The 21,428-nt window shown below is 36.7% G+C and overlaps 1 protein-coding gene across 2 annotated transcripts in view; it reads right to left on the reverse strand.

Annotated features, from left to right (window-relative positions):
- ZFPM2 (zinc finger protein, FOG family member 2) overlaps window positions 1–21,428 on the reverse strand; it is a 530,635-nt gene that overhangs the window by 374,682 nt on the left and 134,525 nt on the right. For both annotated transcript variants that reach the window (XM_049854286.1, XM_049854285.1), the window contains one exon: window positions 6,489–6,590. In XM_049854286.1, coding sequence (XP_049710243.1) covers window positions 6,489–6,590 — 102 coding nt within the window. The remainder of the gene's footprint in view (window positions 1–6,488; window positions 6,591–21,428) is intronic.

Consider the following 21,428-nt stretch of genomic DNA (forward strand, 5'->3'; position numbering starts at 1 on the left):
AGGGAACGAAATCAGAACTGTAATCTCCAAGCCCTTCTTTGGACTAGTAAAGAGTAAAAAAAAAAAAGAAAGAAAGAAAACCCTGTATCATTAGTATGTGCTCTATCTCACAGTGCTCTTCTGTCTTCTGGCTACCGTTCCACTTTATGCAAAACTCTTCCCAGTTTAATTTAAGGCACAAAGCAGAACTAGACTAAAGATCATTTGCATGTATTCATGATGTTGAACAGCAAAGGCACGAGAAACTTATAGATTTACTGACCAATTTTTAGTCCAGATGCAACAAGTACACACATGTCATTTTGTGCAAAGTATATATTCTTGATAATTTCTTTACATTAACATTCCTTAAAGTAGACTGTGTTTTAACTCAGGTTGAGTAGAACATAGTTAACACAATGCTATGGTTATTTTTACATAGCCAAATAATTTTGCAAAATTAATTCACCATGCAAATGCTTAAGGAGAGCTTAAACCAAAAAAAACCAAGAGCTTAGCATGTGTAAAAGGAGCCCTGGTGGTACAGTGGTTCAGCTCTCGGCTATCCAAAAGGTCAGCAGGTCAAACCCACCAGCCACTTCACGGGAGAAAGATGTAGCAGTCTGCTTCAGTAAAGATTATAGCCTTAGAAGCCCTAAGGGGTCGTTTTACTCTGTCCTGTGGGGTCACTGAGTCAGAATCAACTCAACGGCAACAGGTTTATCATGTGTAAGGCACTAGTATGGCTAAAACCCAAAAGCCCCTAGCCATCAAGTGGATTCTGACTCATAGCGACTCTACAGGACAAAGCAGAACTGCCCCTTAGGGTTTCCAAGGCTGTAATCTTTAGGAAAGCAGGCTGCCACATCTTTCTCCTCCAGAGTGTCTGGTGGGTTTGAACTGCCAATGTTTTCAGTTAGCAACCAAGTACCTTAACCATGGTGCCATCAGGGCTCCTATTATGGCTACTAAGGTGTTACTGCCAAAAGGATACTAAAAGTAATATTAAGAGCTATTTATTGAGCACTTATGAAACCTCTGTGCTCCATTCTTTACATGGAAAATCTTATTAATGAAGTAGTGACTATTATTAACCCCATTTTATGAACAAGGCAAGTTGGGTCTTGGAGAGTTAACTTAACTTGCTTAAGGTCACACAGTTAATAAGTGGCAGGACCAAGATACAAACACAGTAAGAGTTCTTCTCCACTGATTATACTACCCCAAAATAATGTGCCTCTGATGAAAACTCAGATTTCCATTTATCAATCTAAGAGCAAGTTATGCTGTCCTATAATATAAAATACAAAAATGATTCCTAGTTTATTCTATTAATTCAACAAATCATCATTGCAGTGTGTGATGTTCTACTTCATTTAAACTGAAATGCTTAGACTATAAATATCAAAATCTATTTAAATAAAAAATACACATCTATCTTCAAAGGTTACACCAAAGAATCCAAATGACGCCTGCCCAAAATTTTACATCAGCATATAAATATGCATGCATGTATGTATGCAAACATATAGATAATTTGTGTTAATATACATTATTTGGGGGTACATGTACTTATTTGCACATTTGAGTAACATGATACGTTCCTTTCTTAGGGCTCTTGGAAATTTCAAATACAGCTGCTGCAAACGTAATGGTAAGGCCTAGATTCATTTGATATTAAACCAGATAAATTATGCACTATTCCCAAGCATGTATGTTTAATAATTCAGAGAGTTGGCATACTTAAAGTTGGTGTAAGTAAGATGTGACTTTGCAGGTGCTATTTGATAGAAATACATGACAGATTGATGATAATTTACCTGTATTCTCTCCCCTAAGTCTTCTTTCAAATCTAAATACATAAGGCATCTGGAAAGGAACTCAAAACTACAGACCCTGGCCAGGGAATGTGGTCTAAAGATTTTCTTAAATGAGAAAGCAAGGGAGGCAGATCCTATTTTCAACATGAGGTCTATATATTCCAACTGTTGGTCAGTCTGAGAGGACAGAGTAAAAACGTTTAACAAAATTCTGTCCTAGGGCAAGGAAGGCCACTAACATTCAGCAAGGCTGCACTTTCTCCCAAGCTCTGTGCTGGACACGATATAAACAGTGACATCACTAGGAGGGTGTGGAAGTGTGGACCACACCGGGTGACAATGTCACAGGGGGTGATGCCAAAATGACTGTCTATAAAAATATGCCTGTAGTTACTTACAACAAAAACATTTTTCATAAGCCCAGTTTACATGCACCAATATACCTGCGAGGCCAAAACTGTTAATTTACCTTTTGAACCTTCTAGTGTGCTCCAGTCAGATCTGTCATTACTACCCCATTACAACGATGCTCTAAATCACGTGGTATCATCTACACAAGCTACAAGCACACACTGTTTTTTTCACTGTTGCCAGTGTTTTTATAGCAGCTGATTGTGTCAAATTTTCTGGTATCTGAGCTACAATATTGTGGTAATTACTATTTGTGAACCTATATATCAATAACTTTTGAGAATGAAGTAGTAATTACAGGACAAGAAGGAGTGATATACGGGAATTACAATTTATAAATAATATTAGCACAAAAATATTACTAAGTACTGTATGATCTGGCACGGGAGGAGGTCCATGGGGAGGGGGTGACAGCATGAGTTACCACACTGGGTGACACCAACCCTAGGGATGCCACTGTTTATAAACATCACCTCTTTCAAATTTCATCCTCAGAAAAATGTTTCAAGGTAGTTATTATTATTCCCATTTTAAAAATAACGAAACTGAAGCCTTAACTAATATTTTGCCCATGGTTAAGATGTACGTGGACTCAGACACAGATCTGTTTGATTCTAAAATTTGTACATTTTCCTCTGTAGTTTACACCATTCTCTATTTTCCAGGCTAAAGCATGCTTAACTTTTGTACCAGGGGACTGAAGGCTGGGTTACAAAATGCGTGAAAAATTAAAGAGAAACGACATCAAAAGGGGAGAATGTGGACAACTTCATACTATATCTTTGGGCTTCTCCTAGCACCTTTCACAATTATTAGTATACCACAGCTGCAAAATACATATTTTCTGAATAATTAAATACATAAGAATATTAGTAAACTGAAGAAGTCGTGAAACTTGTGAGGTCGAAATTATGTAAATAAAATATAAGCAAATATAAATGAAAAGACAAAAATAATACTAGATAACAAGTTTTATATGAATTAGAATAAACGTAAGGAAGAGTCTGAGTGATGTTTTTTAGAGCAAGAAAGAACAATGAAATTTAAAATAGATGTATGAGATACTGAACTAATAAAGTAATATTACCCACTTTATATTGACCTGAACCTTACTAGCTTAGTGTTTGTCTAATCAAACAGTGAAAGATTCATAGGAACTTGAAGAATATTTAAATGAGAGTCACGAACATGTTTAAACATTAAAGAGTTTCACCATAGAAATATTTACAAATGGTAAGATAATTTTCCTAAAGATTATTTAGGTTCCACCTAATCATAAGAGTTAACAAAGGTGTGGGCAATTGTGATCACTAAATGTACCTTTTAGTTGAATAACAAATAAGGAAAAAGAAAAAATGTTTAAACTATGTAGTTTGCATTGGATAAAAATAAAACACTCAGATAGGAGTTGATTGATTATTGAATTGAGCCATCAAGAAAGGTTGTGGAGTCATCCTCAATCAAATTCATTAAAAGTAGGATGGTTTCCTGACCCATCTGAAATGATGTCAGCTCTATGCCTCAGATTTTTTAGAAAATTTCCTCGTCCTTTGATTCTGTTCTATTTTTAAAGAAAACTGTCCATCTTACAGTAACTGCCAGGACTGGGTGGGAAGGCCTTAGTGTGAAGAAACCCTGAAATCACACCTGGCTCATTACATCATGTCTGAACCAATAAATTGTGGTTAAGATGCTTGGTGTTACAAAAGTTTTGCCTTTGTTGCTATCAGATATACTACTGGGCATTAAAAAGTCTGAGGAGAACTTTAAAAGGATTCCAGACTCAACAATTTCAAAACCGTAATAATCATCATTAGCAATTTATGTGTATGATCTTACTTACTTTTTCTCTCAAACACCCTAAGAAGTGTTAATGTTATTTTCTACATTCTACAAATGAGGATATAGGCACAAAGGTATTAATGCAACTTGCCATAAACCACCCAGTTTGTAAGTGGCAAAATCAGACTTTGAACCCAAACCTTTAGAAGCCAGAACTCACTTTCTATAATGTCTGGAACATATCCCTAAAGGCTGCACTATTTTCTCTCCTTGGCACCACTGGAAAATGCAGATACTGTTTTGTGACTGACAAAAAACTGATGAAAATATTGTAGTAATTGCTCTTTACGCAACTGCAGAAGTACAAAAACACATCTCCCTATTTTCCTCTGACTGAAGAAAAGGAATCAATAGTCTACCTTAAAAAGTAAAAAGCATCTAATATATATTCCCTTGTCATGAATCAACCTTATTAATTCAAGGGAAATCCAAAATGTTAAAATCTAAATTTTGGGCTAAATACTTGTGTAGAAAAAGGTGTTATCGATTTTACAAGAAGGCCTTAATTTTCTCATAAACGTACCTGCTTAGAGAGACATTTTCACTTTAAGGTTTCTATATATTCATGTGTGTCACAGAAGAGAGTATAAACACTTACATCAATATCAGCTAATAAAAAAATTCCATCAATTAGATAACTAAGATAAATTTAATTAAAAAGTGAAAAATCTCATCTTGAAGGACAGGATCATTCTTTACCTGTCCCTACCTTTTTTTTTTTTTTAGCTATTGTGCCAATTTTATTTCTAGAAAAAATTCCTGAAGAAATGGCACTGGATGTGCAGCCATGTGTTAGTATTTTCTCATCCCTGGATTTACTTACTGCTACCTAACCCTTTTTTTTTTTTTTTTTACCTAACCCTAACTTTTTTTAACCCTAATTTTTTTTTTTTTTTTACCTAACCCTAACTTTTTTTAACCCTAATCCTAACCCCTAACCCTAACTTTCTTCTAACGGCAGTGGGATTTACTTACTCCCAAGTCACTGGCAAAACTGTGAGTCCCAGACTGAAACAAAAGGAAAAACCTGTCCCCACCCGAAGTTTGCCAAATGATGAGATGAAACCAGAATGCACGTTTTTGAAAGCTGTCATATTCAAAAGGCCATCTAATCTGAGTTTTTCTAAATAGCATATGTATACTTAATTCCATGAATAAAGAATCATAAATATAAACTTCACTCACCCTTTTCAAAGTTAAATGTAACCCCCAGTACAAAACTATTATTTTCCAAAAGTGTTCCCCCCCTCCTTTTTCCTTTATGAAGGAAATTCTTCCTCACACTGAGAAGACAAAAGCATTGTGCAATAAGGTGTAAATGCCAGAAGAAATCTGTATTTTTCCCCAAACTCTTAAAAAGTTGTATAACGGTACTTTAAATATGCTTTGATCCAAAATCATGTGTAACACTGTGCTATAGTATACAGAATTCAAACATTTGTGTGTATCATGAAAAACGTGAGAAATGACATCATAATAATCAGATATACTGTATCTTCATTTTTTGTTTGCATTATATTTTCCGGCTGCTGGTTTCCGAAAATTACCACTGGAGTTCCTCTCTTCTTCACGCACAGCAGAGAGCAATTTGCAAAGTCATGCAAGGGTGAAAATGTGATTGAAATATAGGGATCTTTCTTAATGAAAAATGTTACTGCATTGGAAATTACGGCTAAAACTATTTGAAAACTCGTTTATATCCTTAGGTCCTATGACACAATAGCCTCCATTTATAAATATGCCATCAACTGTAAATGACTTTAAAACCAAATATAAAGGTCCTTTTCCACAGAGTTCTTAGACACTTTAACATACTTACATAAAATTATATCGGTGTTTTGGAGTATTTTGATCACATTTTGTTTTTCTTCATATGATAAAATGTCGGGATCTTTTGAAATCAAATTTAGTTTTTATTCATAAAAATGAAAATGTTGCCAAAACCTTGAATCAAAAGGGGGGTATCATTTGATATATTCTAAACCTCTGAATAGATATTCAGGTTCAATCTAATTACTTACATTATACTTAAGCTGAACGTGATAGTTATTTGAAGTATTAATTGTTTTCTTACTTGTTTGTAAGCCTTGAAACTGTGCCCAATTTGAATCTGGATGTAGCTTTAAGACTTTCAGGTCAAAGAAAAAGAAAGTAGAATTCACTAATTCTTATACTTCTGCAGGTATGAAAGAAAAACAAGGATGGGGACTTCAAGCAGAGATAATACTTCGGTTTTTGTAGTTTAACAAAAAGATACGAATCTTTAAATAATGTTATTTAAAGCCCCATGTATCCAGCACACACTAACATGTATTTTCTTTTTAAAATCAGAGTTGGAAGATTGTACATTTCACAATCTAACTAAAACTGGAAAAAAATTTGTGAAGTCCTGATAGCAGTTACAGATGATTGAATTTTAAATTTTCTTCATCCTACCTGGTCCATCCCAGTCATCTGTCTCAAGTCCAGGCTGACCTGGTTTCTCTGATTGTGTGTCCCCATCTGATTCTGCCATCTCCTGGATTCCTTCATCGTCACCTGGATAAACATCAACACAGAGAAAAAGAAATGATTAAAGCTCGCTATGTGACGTTCAAACCCTTGCAAAGAGATGTTCTTATTATATATCTAATTATATGTTTGTTACACATATTGTCACTGTACTGATACATTTCAATGATTAATCATTTTGATACCCATCTGTGGCTTTATAATAAAGAAAATCAGCACTATCCATCAATAAGTAAACAATGTTAAGTACTATAAACAATAAACAACATTTCCCTATGAATTTGTCTTTTACAGTTATAACATTACATATAAATATAAAATAGGAGTGTATACTTTTTCTAGTGCTTATAATACAGAAAACCCAAACTCGTTTTTTTTTTTCTAATTAAAATTTTTATAAAGGCAAGATGTGGCAAAAAACATTAAATATCTTAGGGTAAGATATACTTATATTTTTGGTTGAATTTAAATTATTTTGAAGACACTTATTTTTCCCTAGCTGTATGCTAAAAAAAAAAAAAAAAAAAAAAAACTTTTTTTTTTTTGTATGCTTGCTAAAACTTGGTCTGAATTCCTGTAAAAACTGGGTATATAAAGGCCATAATCACAAGAATAGCGTATGAGATGGGCCAGTGACTCAACTATTCACTACATGAGAAGCTCTAAAGGGATACTTATGCTCAAATAAATGCAGCTAGTTTCTACAATTTTACGCCTTCATTTCCTTGTAAAAAAGTAAGAAATGAAATAAATTTTGGGCAAAAAAATATAGTTATGGTAAAAAACAGGAAATACATTAACAACAAAATATTTTTAAGGTAAAAAGTCTAATTTATGAGTAACTTCATTTTTTTTTTCATTTTAGGTAATAATGTATCAAAGTATGTGCTATTTTAATGGAAAGTAATCCACTTTAACACTGTGTACATATAAAGATATTAAATAATACCTAGCTATAAGTGGTAATGCAGCCCTTGGGGAACAGACACTCCGCGGGAGAAAGATGTAGCAGTCTGCTTCTGTAAAGATTTATAGCCTCGGAACCCTATGGGACAGTTCTACTCTGTTCTATAGGGTCACTATGAGTTGAAATCAACTCAATGGCAACAGGTTTTTTGGTTTAATAAATGGTGACGGAGATCAGAAAATAGAATAACAAGAAAATAGGAAGATGGAAATAAAAAAGTAAAGACTAAAAACATGGAACCAAAAAACCAAATTCATTGCCATCGAGTCAAATCTGACTCATACTGATGCTATAGGACAGAGTAGAACAGCCCCACAGGGTTTCCAAAGAGCAGCTGGTGAATTCAAACTGCTAACCTTTTGGTTAGCAGCCATAGCTCTTAAGCACTACTCTTTAAATCTAATAATGCTAAAATTTTAAAACTAAATTTCTTGGGCATCTAGTCTTTCCCTGAAATAGTCAATAGCTTTTTTTCACATAGTTGCACAAATATCTAAAAAAAAAAAACAGTATTTAAATCATTACATGATTGTACAAAAAAAGAACACTATTTTTAAAGTCTTTCAAAGTAACTGAGAAAATAAAAAATCCTCAGAAAACTATTATTACTATAATTGGCATTAATGTGATGTTAATTTGAGTTTTGAATTTAAACTCCATATATCTTGTATTCATTTCTGTGTACACCCTCATGAAATGAATTACTTTAAAAATCAGAATAAAGTTAAGGGAAGAGAATCTGGAAACTTAGAGACAGCTCTGTTGAACTCAATTTCCTTAACACAGGGACATTCAGCTCTGACGGGTGACAAAGAGTGAAATACACCAACCAAGTATGTCTATCCCACGGAGCCCTATGTCTGGAATGGAAAATTCTTTTAAAGTCCAGTTATCTCTTCTCTTCAGAATGAACAGAATGAATAGCACTGAAATCCTCTCCAGAAAATACTTACTGAGCTTCTAGTATGTTTAAGGAACTATAGTAGATGTAGTAGTAGTACATACACACAAAATACATATAGAGTCACTATGAGTTGGAACCGACTCCACGGCACCTAACAACAACAACAACTGCACCTAAAACTCATAATGAGGGTAGGTTTGCAAATAACAATACTGCAAGACAAGAGTCAAGTGATTTCAGAAAAGTACAAAGGCTCAATAGCAAGAGAAGTGCTCTTTTTGACACATCACATACAATACTATGGCCACATCAATCCATTATCTTGTGGGGGTCACAGGAGTATCTCTCCTCAATTCTTAGACACAAACAGGGCTGGTCCTCAGCCTGCACACCAATCAAGTAAGTTCTACAGGCTTTAATATAATGTAATAAGGTTTCCTGTTGTCTTCGAGTTGATTCAGACTCATAGCAACCCTGTGGAACAGAGTAAAACTGCCCATAGGATTTCCAAGGCTGTACAGACACCAACCGCCATATCTTCCTTCCTTGGAGTGGTTGGTAGGTTCAAATCGAAGAACTTTCCGTTAGCAGCTGAGTGTTTAATCGCTGCACCACCAGGGCTCCTTTGAAAAAAGTGCCCCTCAGCCTCATCCTCCCTGTCCTGTCTCCTCCTATTGTACACCCCTCACCCACCCTTAGTTCAGAAACTAAGGGATTAAAGCCTAGTCAGCAGGAGGCTAATCAATCTGTTCTGATTGGTCAGAGGCCCAATGTACCTGTTAAATATTCTGAATATCATCCCCGAATATATTTAAGTATTGGACTAATGCCATGTAGTTAGCAGGTTGGTATAACCAGAATAATAAAATGCTAGCTCTGGAGCAGAACCTAAAAGTCTCCTATGTGCTGGTTATTTTCAGTTTGGATCCTCCTGTCTACCCCAATCTACTCCCCTTCCTCTTTGCCCTCCTTTCAGCTACATGGAAGCTGATTTCTATGGAGTTCATCACTGGGGTTCCTTTGCTCTCTGACTTCTTGCTGGGGTAGGCCAATGGGTGGTACTAAGAGCAGATCAGAGCATGGGAAGCTGTAGGAGAGAAAGGTCAGGTACATATTTCTCCATTCATTCTTCCCTGACAGTCTCCAGTTGCTGGCACTGGCTTCACTTCACAAGCAGTCCCCAGATTACAGATGAGTTCAGCTCCTAAGTCTGTCGAATTTGTATGGAAGTCGGAACAGTTAGGTAAGGTCTGTATCTAACATCGGTTAGCCAAATGTTTCTCTTAGTATACAGTATATAGTATACTTTTCTATGCATTAAAAAAAAAAAAAAAAAAAAAACTTCCAGACATGCTAAAGCATCTTTAACATAATAATACAGTAATAACAAATATGACACATTTTGTGGTACTGTGGTGGCTTGCATATTGGTATGATGCTGGAAGCTATTCCATTGGTATTTCAAAAAACCAGAAGGGTCAACTATGGTGGACAGGTTTCAGCTAAGCTTCCAGACAAAGACAGACTAGGAAGAAAGATCTCACGGTCTACTTCTGAAATAAGTGGTCAGTGAAAATCTTATGAATAACAGCAGAACAATGTCTGATACAGTGCCGGAAGATGAGCCCCTCAGGCTGGAAGGCACTCAAACTATAACTGCAGAAGAAATGCATCCTCAAGGTGGAGTCAATCTTAATGACACGGAAGGAGTAAAGCTTACAGGACCTTCATTTCCCGATGTGGCACGACTCAAAATGAGAATGTACAAAGTATGAATATAGGAAAATTGGAAGTCATCAAAAATGAAATGTAACACAAAGATTGATACCCTAGGCATCAGTGAGCTGAAATGGACCAGTATTGGTCATTCTGAATCAGACAGACATATGGTCTACTATGCCAGGAATGACAAACTGAAAAGGAATGGCATCACATTCATGATCAAAAAGAACACTTCAAGATGTATCCTGAAGTACAATACTAACAGTGAAAATACCCACGTGCCTACAAGGAAAACCAGTTAATATGATTATTATTCACATTTATACACCAACCAATAATGCCAAAGATGAAGAAATTGAAGATTTTTACCAACTTCTGCAGTCTGAAATTGATCAAACACGAAACTCACACACACTGATAATTACTGGTGATTGGAACACGAAAGCTGGAAACAAACATGAAGGATCAGTAGTTGGAAAATATGGTCTCCGTGAAAGAAACGATGCTGGAGATCACAGGATAGAATTTTGCAAGACCAACAATTTCTTCATTGCAAACATTAACAGTGACTATACACATGGACTTTGCCAGACAGCATGCACAGGAAGCAAATCCACTACATCTGTGGAAAGAGACATGGAAAAGCTCAATATCATCAGTCAGAAGAAGGCCAGGGTCGAATGTGGAACAGACCATGAATTGCTCATACGCAAGTTCAAGATGAAGCTGAAGAAAATTAAAATAAGTCTACGAGAAACAAAGTATGACCTTGAATATATCCCACCTGAATGTAGAGACCATATCAAGAATAAATTTGACACAATGAACGCTAATTACTGAAGACCAGATGAGTTGTGGAAAGACATCAAGGACATCATACATGAAGAAAGCAAAAGGTCATTAACAGGAAAGAAAGAAAAGACCAAAATGGATATCAGAAAAGACTCTGAGGCTTGTTCTTGAACATAAAGTAGCTAAAGTGAATAGAAGAAATGATGACGTAAAAGAGTTGAACAGAAGAATTCAAAGGACAGCTCAAGAAGACAAAGTATAATGAAATCTGCAAAGACCTGGAGTTAGAAAACCAAAAGCGAAGAATGCACTCCGCATTTCTCAAGCTGAAAGAACTAAAGAAAAAATTCAAGCCTCTAGTTGTTATACTGAAGGATTCTATGGGCAAAGCACTGAATGACAAGGAAGCATCAAAAGAAGACGGAAGGGATACACAGAGCCACTGTACCAAAAAGAACTGGTCAACGTGCAACCATTTCAGGAGTGGCATATGATCAAGAACCGATGGTAGTGAAGGAAGAAATCCAAGCTGCACTGAAGTCACTGGTGAAAAACTTGGCTCTAGGAATTGACAGAATACCAACTGAAATGTTTCAACAAACAGGTGGAACACTGGAAGTGCTCATTCGTCTATGCGAAGAAATTTGGAAGACAGCTATCTGGCCAACTGACTGGAAGAGATCCATACTTGTGCACATTCCAAAGAAAAGTGATACAACAGAATGCAGAAATTATCAAACAATATCATTAATACCTTACAAAAGTAAAATTCTGCTGAAGATAATTCAAAAACAGTTGCAGAAGTACATGAACAAGGGAACTGCCAAAAGTTCAAGCCCAATTCAGAAGAGGAATCAAACATAGCAAAGATCGTGAGGATGACAAAGAACCAGGCAGTGTTTCATTCTGTTGTACACTGGGTCGCTGTGAGTTGGAACTGACTTGATTGCACCTAACAACAAAAATGATAATGTTTTGATAAGCATCTCAAAGTAGTGCGCACTTTTTGTTATGAACCATTGTACGTACCTCGAATTTTTTATACAATGGGTTTATGGGAGTTGGTTCGTAACTAAAGGTTGTACATAAGAAGGACGTTTGTAACACAGGGACTGCCTGTAGTTAAGAGTTCCTGTTTGATGGTCTTTCTGCCTGTAGTCCTGTGTGACCATTTCTTTCCCTACCTCTTCAGACAGGAGGTGCTCACAACTTCCCACTCTTGCTAACTCCTGGGTGCTTCACCTCCCTTGTTGTTTCCTTAACACTGCCCACACCTTGTAAACTGTCCCTTTATCAAACTTTAATTAAACCCACTGACCATGTCATTGGTTTCCTACTGGGGCCCTCGCTGGTATACACCGTATCTTTCCATGCTGGTCATTCCATTTTCATGACTTTTGGCACCACTTCCACAATAATTTACTTAACACTTTTTTTTTAATTGACTCATGCTTATAACTTATATCCAAACTAAAAAAAAAACCAAACCCCATTGCCAACGAGTCAGTCTGACTCATAGAGACCTTATAGAGCAGGTAGAACTGCCCCATAGGGTTTCCAAGGAACAGCTAGTAGATTTGAAATGCCAACCTTTTGTTAGCAGCCGAGTTCTTAACTGCTGCACCACTAGGGCTCCATAACTTACACAAAGATATTAAAAAAAAAAATGCAGCACAGCTATAAATGGAAAACCAGTATCATATGCCAAAAATAGAAGGTATTCATAAAAATAAATGCAATACTATTAATTTCTAGCTACTTCTGTCTAGTTTCTGAGCTGTGCCCTCATTTCTTTGTATTAGATTGGGAGAGTTGCAAGTATACAGAAATCATATTAACATAAAGATGATTCATTCTTATTGTTGCAAAAAAAAACCTAAGAAACTTGAAAACTTTCTTACCAATCCATTCAATACTAATTAATACAGTAGTGTTGTACCACTTACAATAATTCTGATTACCACAGGATTATTATGAGATGTACCTACCTTTGAGAAAGATGGACATTTCCATCCCTTTAGTTTTTCATCTGTGACTAGAATTCACTCTAGAATCTCTGACTTAGTTAAATGACCTTTTGACTACACTCCCAGGAATTGAGTAGGGATTTTACCCAGGAAACTAATACAGGAGAATGTTTATGAGAAATATTTCTCCAAAACAGTCAAGAGCAGAGAATGCAAACCATAATTTTTAAACAGCATCTACTCCTTACACTTTTCCCCCATGCAGTGTACATCTTGAAACATAGGGATTTGAGTACTAAGGGAACCTTGGAGAATTGTCTAACCCAAATGTCTCTGTTTTACTGATAAGGAAATTGATGCACAGATAGGTTCAATAACTATCCATGGCCTTATAGCTTCAATATTTAGTGCTGCATAAGCACCTCTTCATCCCTTCCCCCAAACCTTATCAGCTCCAGCTTCCAGCAATAAGTGACTCCAAACCCTGATAGCATAGTGGTTAAGGGCTACGGCTGCTAACAAAAAGATAAGCAGCTCGAATCTACCAGGCACTCCTTGGAAACTCTATGGGGCAGTTCTACTCTGTCCAATAGGGTCGCTATGAGTCAGAATCGACTAGATGGCAACAGGTAGTCATCCCGGGGATGGCAGATATAAGCAGCTTTGGGTACTTATGCTTTCCCCAAAAGACACATTGTAGCATTTGTTGGAAACATGGAAAGGCATCACAGAGGCCATGAAAAACAGTACTCTAACAGAATCAGGAATTAAGTTTGAGTCTCCCAGATGCTAATTTAGCATTCTTTCCAAAACATCCTTTTTCTGTCCACCTCCCCACTTTAGAGAATTATGCATTATATAGTTGAAAACTTCCAGAGCAACCCATAAACAAGCAAACATGAGACATGCTAGTAAAAATAATATGCCTAACAGCATATCTAAGAGAGTAAAATTCTGTGCTGAACCACTTAGCGAAGTTTTCAATTGTATCATCCTTACGTTCACACTAAAGAGTTAAACTTCCTGAATTTTACTATTACAGTTTAATTACTAGAAACATGTGGTGCCATGCAATTTTCGTTCAATTATTAACATTCAAAATGCACCTTTTTGAAGATACAATGAGATATACAAAAAAAAGATGGAAAACAGTACTTTCTCGTAATGGCCATATCATCTAGTTGAGGAGACTGGAAATCTGCATAAGAACAGTAACTTCTTATAAAAACCTACAATTAAGGCAAATACAATTAAGGCAGCTCATGAATAAATCCAAATGAGAACTCATCAAGCTATAGAAATTCAGAAACCAGAGGCATTAAATAAGGCTGACCAAGGAGAACCTATATAGTTATTTTTTGGAGTTTTATCTTCATCCTGAAGGCAATGAGAAGCCATTGAAGTTATTTTCCCGGGGGAGTAATATGATCATGTGATCAACAAGTATTCATTGAATTCTATGAATACACCTTTGTAGACCTCTGGTGTTTGAGTTCTCCCTTACTCATCCCACAATAATACTCTGACTCATATCTCAGATATTCTCCCCGAAAATTTTCATGACACTATGGTTAAGAAGCAACATGCAACTGCCCACAGTATGAGAAACCAATAGACACATAAAATTTTGCTGAAGGTCATTCAAAAACAGCTGCAGCAGTATTTTGACAGGGAACTGCCAGATATTCAGGCTGGTTTCAGAAGAGGACGTGGAACCAGGGATATCATTGCTGATGTCAGATGGATCCTGGCTGAAAGCAGAGAATACCAGAAGGATGGTACGTGTGTTTTATTGACTATGCAAAGGCATTTGACTGTGTGGATCGTAACAAACTATGGATAATATTGTGAAGAATGGGAATTCCAGAACACTTAATTGTGCTCATGAGGAACCTTTACATAGATCAAGAGGCAGTTGTTCGGACAGAACAAGGGGATACTGATTGGTTTAAAATCAGGAAAGGTGTGCCTCAGGGTTGTATTCTTTCACCATACCTGTTTAATCTATATGCTGAGCAAATAATCCAAGAAACTGGACTATATGAAGAAGAACGGGGCATCAGGATTGGAGGAAGACTCATTAACAACCTGCATTATGCAGATGACACAACCTTGCTTGCTGAAAGTGAAGAGACTTGAAGCACTTACTAATGAAGATCAAAGACCACAGCCTTCAGTATGGATTGCACCTCAACATAAAGAAAACAAAAATCCTCACAACTGGACCAATGGGCAACATCATGATAAATGGAGAAAATATTGAAGTGGTCAAGGATCTCATTTTACTTGGATCCACAATCAACAGCCATGGAAGCAGCAGTCAAGAAATCAAAAGATGCACTGCACTGGGTAAATCTGCTGCAAAGGACCTCTTTAAAGTGTTGAAGAGCGAAGATGTCACCTTGAAGACTAAGGTGCACCTGACCGAAGCCATGGTATTTTCAATTGCATCATATGCATGTGAAAGCTGGACAATGAATAAGGAAGACTGAAGAAGAACTGATGCCTTTGAATTGTGGTGCTGGCAAAGGATATTGAATATACCATGGACTGCCAGAAGAACTCTGTCCTATAGGGTCACTATGAGTCGGAATCTACTCGACGGCACTGGGTGGGCCAGAAGAACGAAGAAATCTGTCTTAGAAGTACAACCAGAATGCTCCTTAGAAGCAAGGATGGCGAGACTGCACCTTACATACTTAGGACATGTTGTTAGGAGAGATCAGTCTCTGGAGAAGGACATTATGCTTGGCAAAGTACAGGGTCTGCAGAAAAGAGGAAGATCCTCAAAGAGATGGATTGACACAGTGGCTGCAACAATGGGGTCAAGCATAACAACGATTGTAAGGATGGCGCAGGACCGGGCAGTGTTTCGTTCTGTTGTGCATACGGTCGCTATGAGTCGGAACCGACTTGACAGCACCTAACGACAACAACAAATGGTTAAGAATACACCAAAATAACATTTTATTAGGCAAATTCCATATCATAAGCTAAAAGAAAACAGAACAAAAGGAAAGAAATTCAGTTGAACAGACATCTATTGAGTGGAGTTGATATATAAACCATTCTTTACTAATTCATTTATTAAGTTCCAGCACTGACAATGCAAAACAAACATGGTTCCTTTTCTCACGTAATTTATAGACTGGTGTAGGACAAAAACAAACCAGTAATAGGTAATTGCAACCCGGTGTGATAAGTGCTTTGATGGGAACAATCCATAATGTGACAGGAACACATGGCGTGACACCTAACCCAGGCTGGGTGCCATGGAAACTTCCGAGGAAGCAAAGAAGCAGCAAAGCAACTAAAATTTTCGAAGGGGGATCCTAGATGAGACTAATCAACATAGGTTTAATATCCTGAGGCTCCATGATTGTAAACCATTCTTCAGAGTAAGAATGGGAGTTAGTCTTTCCAAAGACTCCCATTTGAAAAAGATTATAGTAATTGAGAGACTGTACAAAAAAAAATGGCAGCTTAAAGGTGGTGAAAATAAAGACAGTTGAATGATGTAGGAGTAGGATACACACAAAGTTTTAAGAAAGCTAATTTTTTTTTAAAGAGAAATAGTTTGAGAAATACTCCTACTGTTTGATGATTAACTAAATTAAGTCCTTTCCTTCGTTCAGTATGTGCCAAATTAACCCATGACCACTCTCATCCACTGTCTACTGTCTACTAGGAAAAGAAAATAGCAGGATGATTGCAAATCTCAGCAGACATCCAATGCACAGAGAAATTTACCGAATCTCTCAAAAAATGAAAATATTGTAATTAAACCTATTAAGGGACTGATTGAACTAGTAATTTCATATAATAAAATACTTTCATTAAATGTCACTTAACTGCCAACTTAGGACTGTGGAGCTCAGAATTCAACTTGTTCCAACATCTGGAGCAATACTCACTATTGATAATCATGATTCAGGGAATGATTCACTCTAATTTGTTTTATTATGCAGCACATATAATTAGAACTACTGAAAACAAATGTCTAAGGGTATTTAGTTAAGGAAACACTGTAAAAATAGTTGATTGTACACAATTAACAGCTCAAAAGAAATTACTTTTTCCAACAATTTTAAGCTATTTACAAAACTAGCTAAATGTACAATCTGTATGTCATAAATAAATTTTGACAGGTGAGAACAGTTTAAAGTTCTTGTCTGATTATTTATGTTTTCTTAATGTAATGTAATAATACAAAAAAAAAAAAAGGAAAGATGACCAACAAGATAAGGATGTTACATAAAATAATAAACTTGGTGTTATGGATTGAATTGTGTACCCCCCTCATATGTATTAGAATACTAACTCCTATACCTGTGGAGAAAAGCCCTGGTAGCCCAGTGGTTAAAGTGCTCAGCTGCGCAATGAAAGGTGGGCAGCTCAAACCCACCAGTGGCTCCACGGGAGAAAGATGTGGCACTCTGCTTCCATAAAATTACAGCCTTGGAAACCCTACGCGGCAGCTCTACTCTGCCCTATAGGGTCACTATGGATTGCCAGGTATATGTTGTATATCTGGATATAATCCCATTTGGAAATGACGTCATGCTTGTTTTGTTAATTAATGTGGCCATATCACTGTAGGGTGTGTCTTAAACCCAATCACTTCTGAAATATAAAAAAGAGTAGATTAGACACACAGAAGCAAGAGAAGCATGGATGGGGAAGACAGATGCCATGCCACATGAAGACTGTCAAGGAACCAAGGAACAGAAAATGAAAAGAGACGAGCACCACTCCCAAAAGCCAGCAGACAGAAAGCCTTCCCCTAGAGCCAGTGCCCTGAATTCGGACTTCTAGCTTCCTAAATTGTGAGAAAATAAAATTCCGTTCCTTAAAGCCACCCATTTGTGGTATTTCTGTTACAGCAGCACTAAGAAACTAAGACACTTAAGTATAGAAGCAAAATGGATCAGAATTTAATTTATATTCATTTAAATGTCTGTTGTTGTTGTGTAGATTCTGACTCACAGCAATCTTATATGACAGAATAGAACCGCCCCATAGGATTTCCTAGGCTGTAATCTTTGTGGGAGATGATCCACAAGTCTTTTCTCCCGCTTAGCAGCTGGTGGGTTTTCAGTTAGTAGCTGAGTGCTTAACCACTGCACCACCACAACTCCTTTTTAAATATCAACTATGTGTCAAAGGAAACCCTGGTGGTGAAGTGGCTAAGTGCTACAGCTGTTAACCAAAGGATCAGCAGTTCGAATCTGCCAGGAACTCCCTGGAAACTATAGGGCAGTTCTACTCTGTCCTATAGGGTTGCTATGAGTTGGAATTGACTCGATGGCAATGGGTTTGGGTTTGTTATTTTGTTCATTTTATGTGCCAAAAGGAGCCCTGGTGGCTCAGTGGTTAAGAGCTCGGGCTGCTAACCAAAAGGTCAGTAGTTTGAATCTACCAGCCTCTGGGACAGTTCTTCTCTGTCCTATAGAGTCTCTATGAGTCGATATCATCTGGACGGCAACGGGTCTGGTTTTTGGTTTTATGTGCCAAAAATTGAAATTATAAAGATGAACAAAACACAGATGTGTCATCAAGCTTAGAGTCTATATTATATCTATATTACATAATGGTAGCTGGGCTACCATTTCGTCAGGGCTTAGCACTGGGTGTTGCTAAATGCTTTACACACATGGCATCAATTGCTAGGTGTCTTAGTCATCTAGTGCTGCTATAATGGAAATACCACAAACAGATGGCTTTAAACCAAACTGCTTTAACAAAGAGAAATTTATTTTCTCACAGTCTAGTAGGCTAGACGAAACTCTGGTGGCATAGTACTTAGGTGCTACAGCTGCTAACCAAAAGGTCAGCACCTCGAATCTACCACGTGCTCCTTGGAAACTGTATGGGACAGTTGTACTCGTTCCTATAGGGTGGCTATGAGTCGGAATCAACTCTACAGCAACGGGTTTTTTTGGTGTTTTTGGTAGGCTAGAAGTCCAAATTCAGGGCATCAGTTCCAGGGGAAGGCTTTCTCTGTCAGCCTTCCTCATCAATCTTCCCCCAGACTAGGTGCTTCTCCATGCAGGGACCCAGGGCCCAAAGGACACGCTCTGCTCCCAGCAGTGCTTTCTTGGTGGTATGCAGTCCCCTCTCTCTGCTAGCTTCCCTTTCCTTTTCATCTCTTGAGAGAGAAAAGGTGGTGCAGGCCACAACCCAGGGAAACTCCCTTTGTATTAGATCAGTGATATGACCTGGGTAAGGGCGTTATAATCCCACCCTAATCCTCTTAACATAAAATTACAATCACAAAATGGAGGACAACCACGCAATACTGGGAATCATAGCTTAACCAAGCTGACACCTATTTTGGGGGGACACAATTCAATCCACGACACTAGGTACCCCAGTTTTTTTTTCTTCTGAAGAGGAAACCAAGAGGCAGAGATGTGAAAACTTGCCCAGGTGCACTGCTACAAGATTTTATCCCAAGTTAGTTTGACTTCCACAGACCATGCTCTTAACCTACTAGGATATTATTATTACTAGGATATTACAATTAAAGCATATTGGATGTCAGGCAACAAAGATAACAGGATGTGATCTGATAGCTGCTTTCTCTTCATCATATATAAATCCTGTTTCTTCGTTATGCTTACATATTAAAAAATTAAATGTTTAATAAATTTAATCCTTAAAGTAATTATTTTTTTCTAAGATTTACTATTTTATTTGGCACTCTGCAAAATCAACTATACATAGACTAATCAATAACCTTGCTCACTGAGCAGGTGGAGAATTAGGTTTTTGTTTCATTCTTTTTTACCATAGCCTACTGCAGTATCATTACATTTGCTAATTAATTGCTTTCAGCACATGATTTCCATTTAATAACTAAAATTATATCACATTTTTAACTTTTAGACCTTTCATCTTCTAACTTTACCTCAGAAAACTGGTTGTCATTTTTATGGTAATGTTTTTACCTAATTCATTAATCTTTTTACTAAAGGAAAATGAAATGTTTCAAAAATAGCTTAATCAAGTATAAAATCTCTGATCTACTTTCAAGAAACATTATTTTTTCCCTCATGATACAGTCATCCTTCTTTCCTTTCAATATATTTAGTCTCATGGAAACTTTAAAAGTAGAACTTCGTTTTGATATTAACCCAATTCTAGCTTCTTGACTTGAATGGAATTAACTTTATTGATAGTCTTTTTTTTTTTTTTAAGCTTCTATCCCTTTCTGATTACCATATGTTTGAAATCAGCATTCTCGAGTAGCTTACAAAAGATGGCATAAATAATTAATGCTAAAATAATAATGACAAGTTTGTTAAGATACTGTTTCAAAAGCTTTGTTGGTAGGGAGAGAAGAGGAAGAGAGAAAAGGATGCTAGGAAGAGAAACACAAAAAGAGCCAGAAATGCATGTATTTGACGTGGATTCACTTACTTGCTAAATTCTTTATTCACATACTTTTAAACAGAAATTGCAGTGTAATTTCATCAAAGCACAAACATATTAAATGGCATACTCACTATATATACCCAGAGACCAATTCATAAAATGATGAAACAGAATAAATGCCAAGCAGTAACAGAATCTATAATATTTCTAAAGGTATGGTCATGGAGTTAATGGTTTTCCATTGCAAGACTAAACTCCTTTGTTGCTCTTTTAAAAAATATTTTGTGGGCCCTTCCATTTTGTTTAGTCTAGTTTTCAGAATCAATGAGAGCCCTATAGGAGAAAATTGAAGGTGTTATTGAGCAATATAATGCACAACACAAATGACTTGGGAAATGCACTAGAATATAGCCTTTGGAACATACGAAACAGAATCTTTAAATACCGTATTAGCTATTGTTGGCAAAGCAGTAAATGCAGTGGCTCTACTTGCCAGGCAAAAAAATAATTTCAGAAATGCAAACAAACATCTTTTCACTGAAAGTTAAACACTCCTGTAGAAATTAAAGATTTGCCACATTCTGAGACAGTCACTTTTTCAACACAAAATAGCAGCAGTGTTTGAAAGCAGTCATGCAAGCAGCCTTTCTCAACGCTGCTCTTTTAATCCATGTAGTTCCTATCAATATTAACCTCTTACAGAAATTCTTGTACAATATAACTATTGAACTTTCTTGACTAGAAGTGTCACTGTAGCTGTTAGTCATCCCTATAATGTATTTTGCAATCAGCTAAATCATCAAAGTATTTTTTAACAATGAACAGTTAAGAAGTGACAGATCTACTTTCTTGTTCACAACTGCTTATCAGAGAATAGATATCACATATGTTTTCCAGGTGCTTCCTATAGTTAGGATACCTTCACAGCAGCCGCTCATGAAAGATAAGGTCATAAAAGAGATGAAAAATGTGTGAGCTTCATACACTTATGGTTTTATCATCAGACAAGATAGCTTTGGTTAAAGGACTGTAACAGTCAAAAACAGAAAACTGCAGCTCATATTGAAGGGAGAGAACATTTAACTTTAGGATGCAGGTTGTGTTTGCTTTGCCTAATAGCCTTACAGTCTTGTTTG

This window comes from Elephas maximus, chromosome 15, assembly GCF_024166365.1.
Source record: "Elephas maximus indicus isolate mEleMax1 chromosome 15, mEleMax1 primary haplotype, whole genome shotgun sequence".
Lineage (NCBI taxonomy): Eukaryota > Metazoa > Chordata > Mammalia > Proboscidea > Elephantidae > Elephas > Elephas maximus.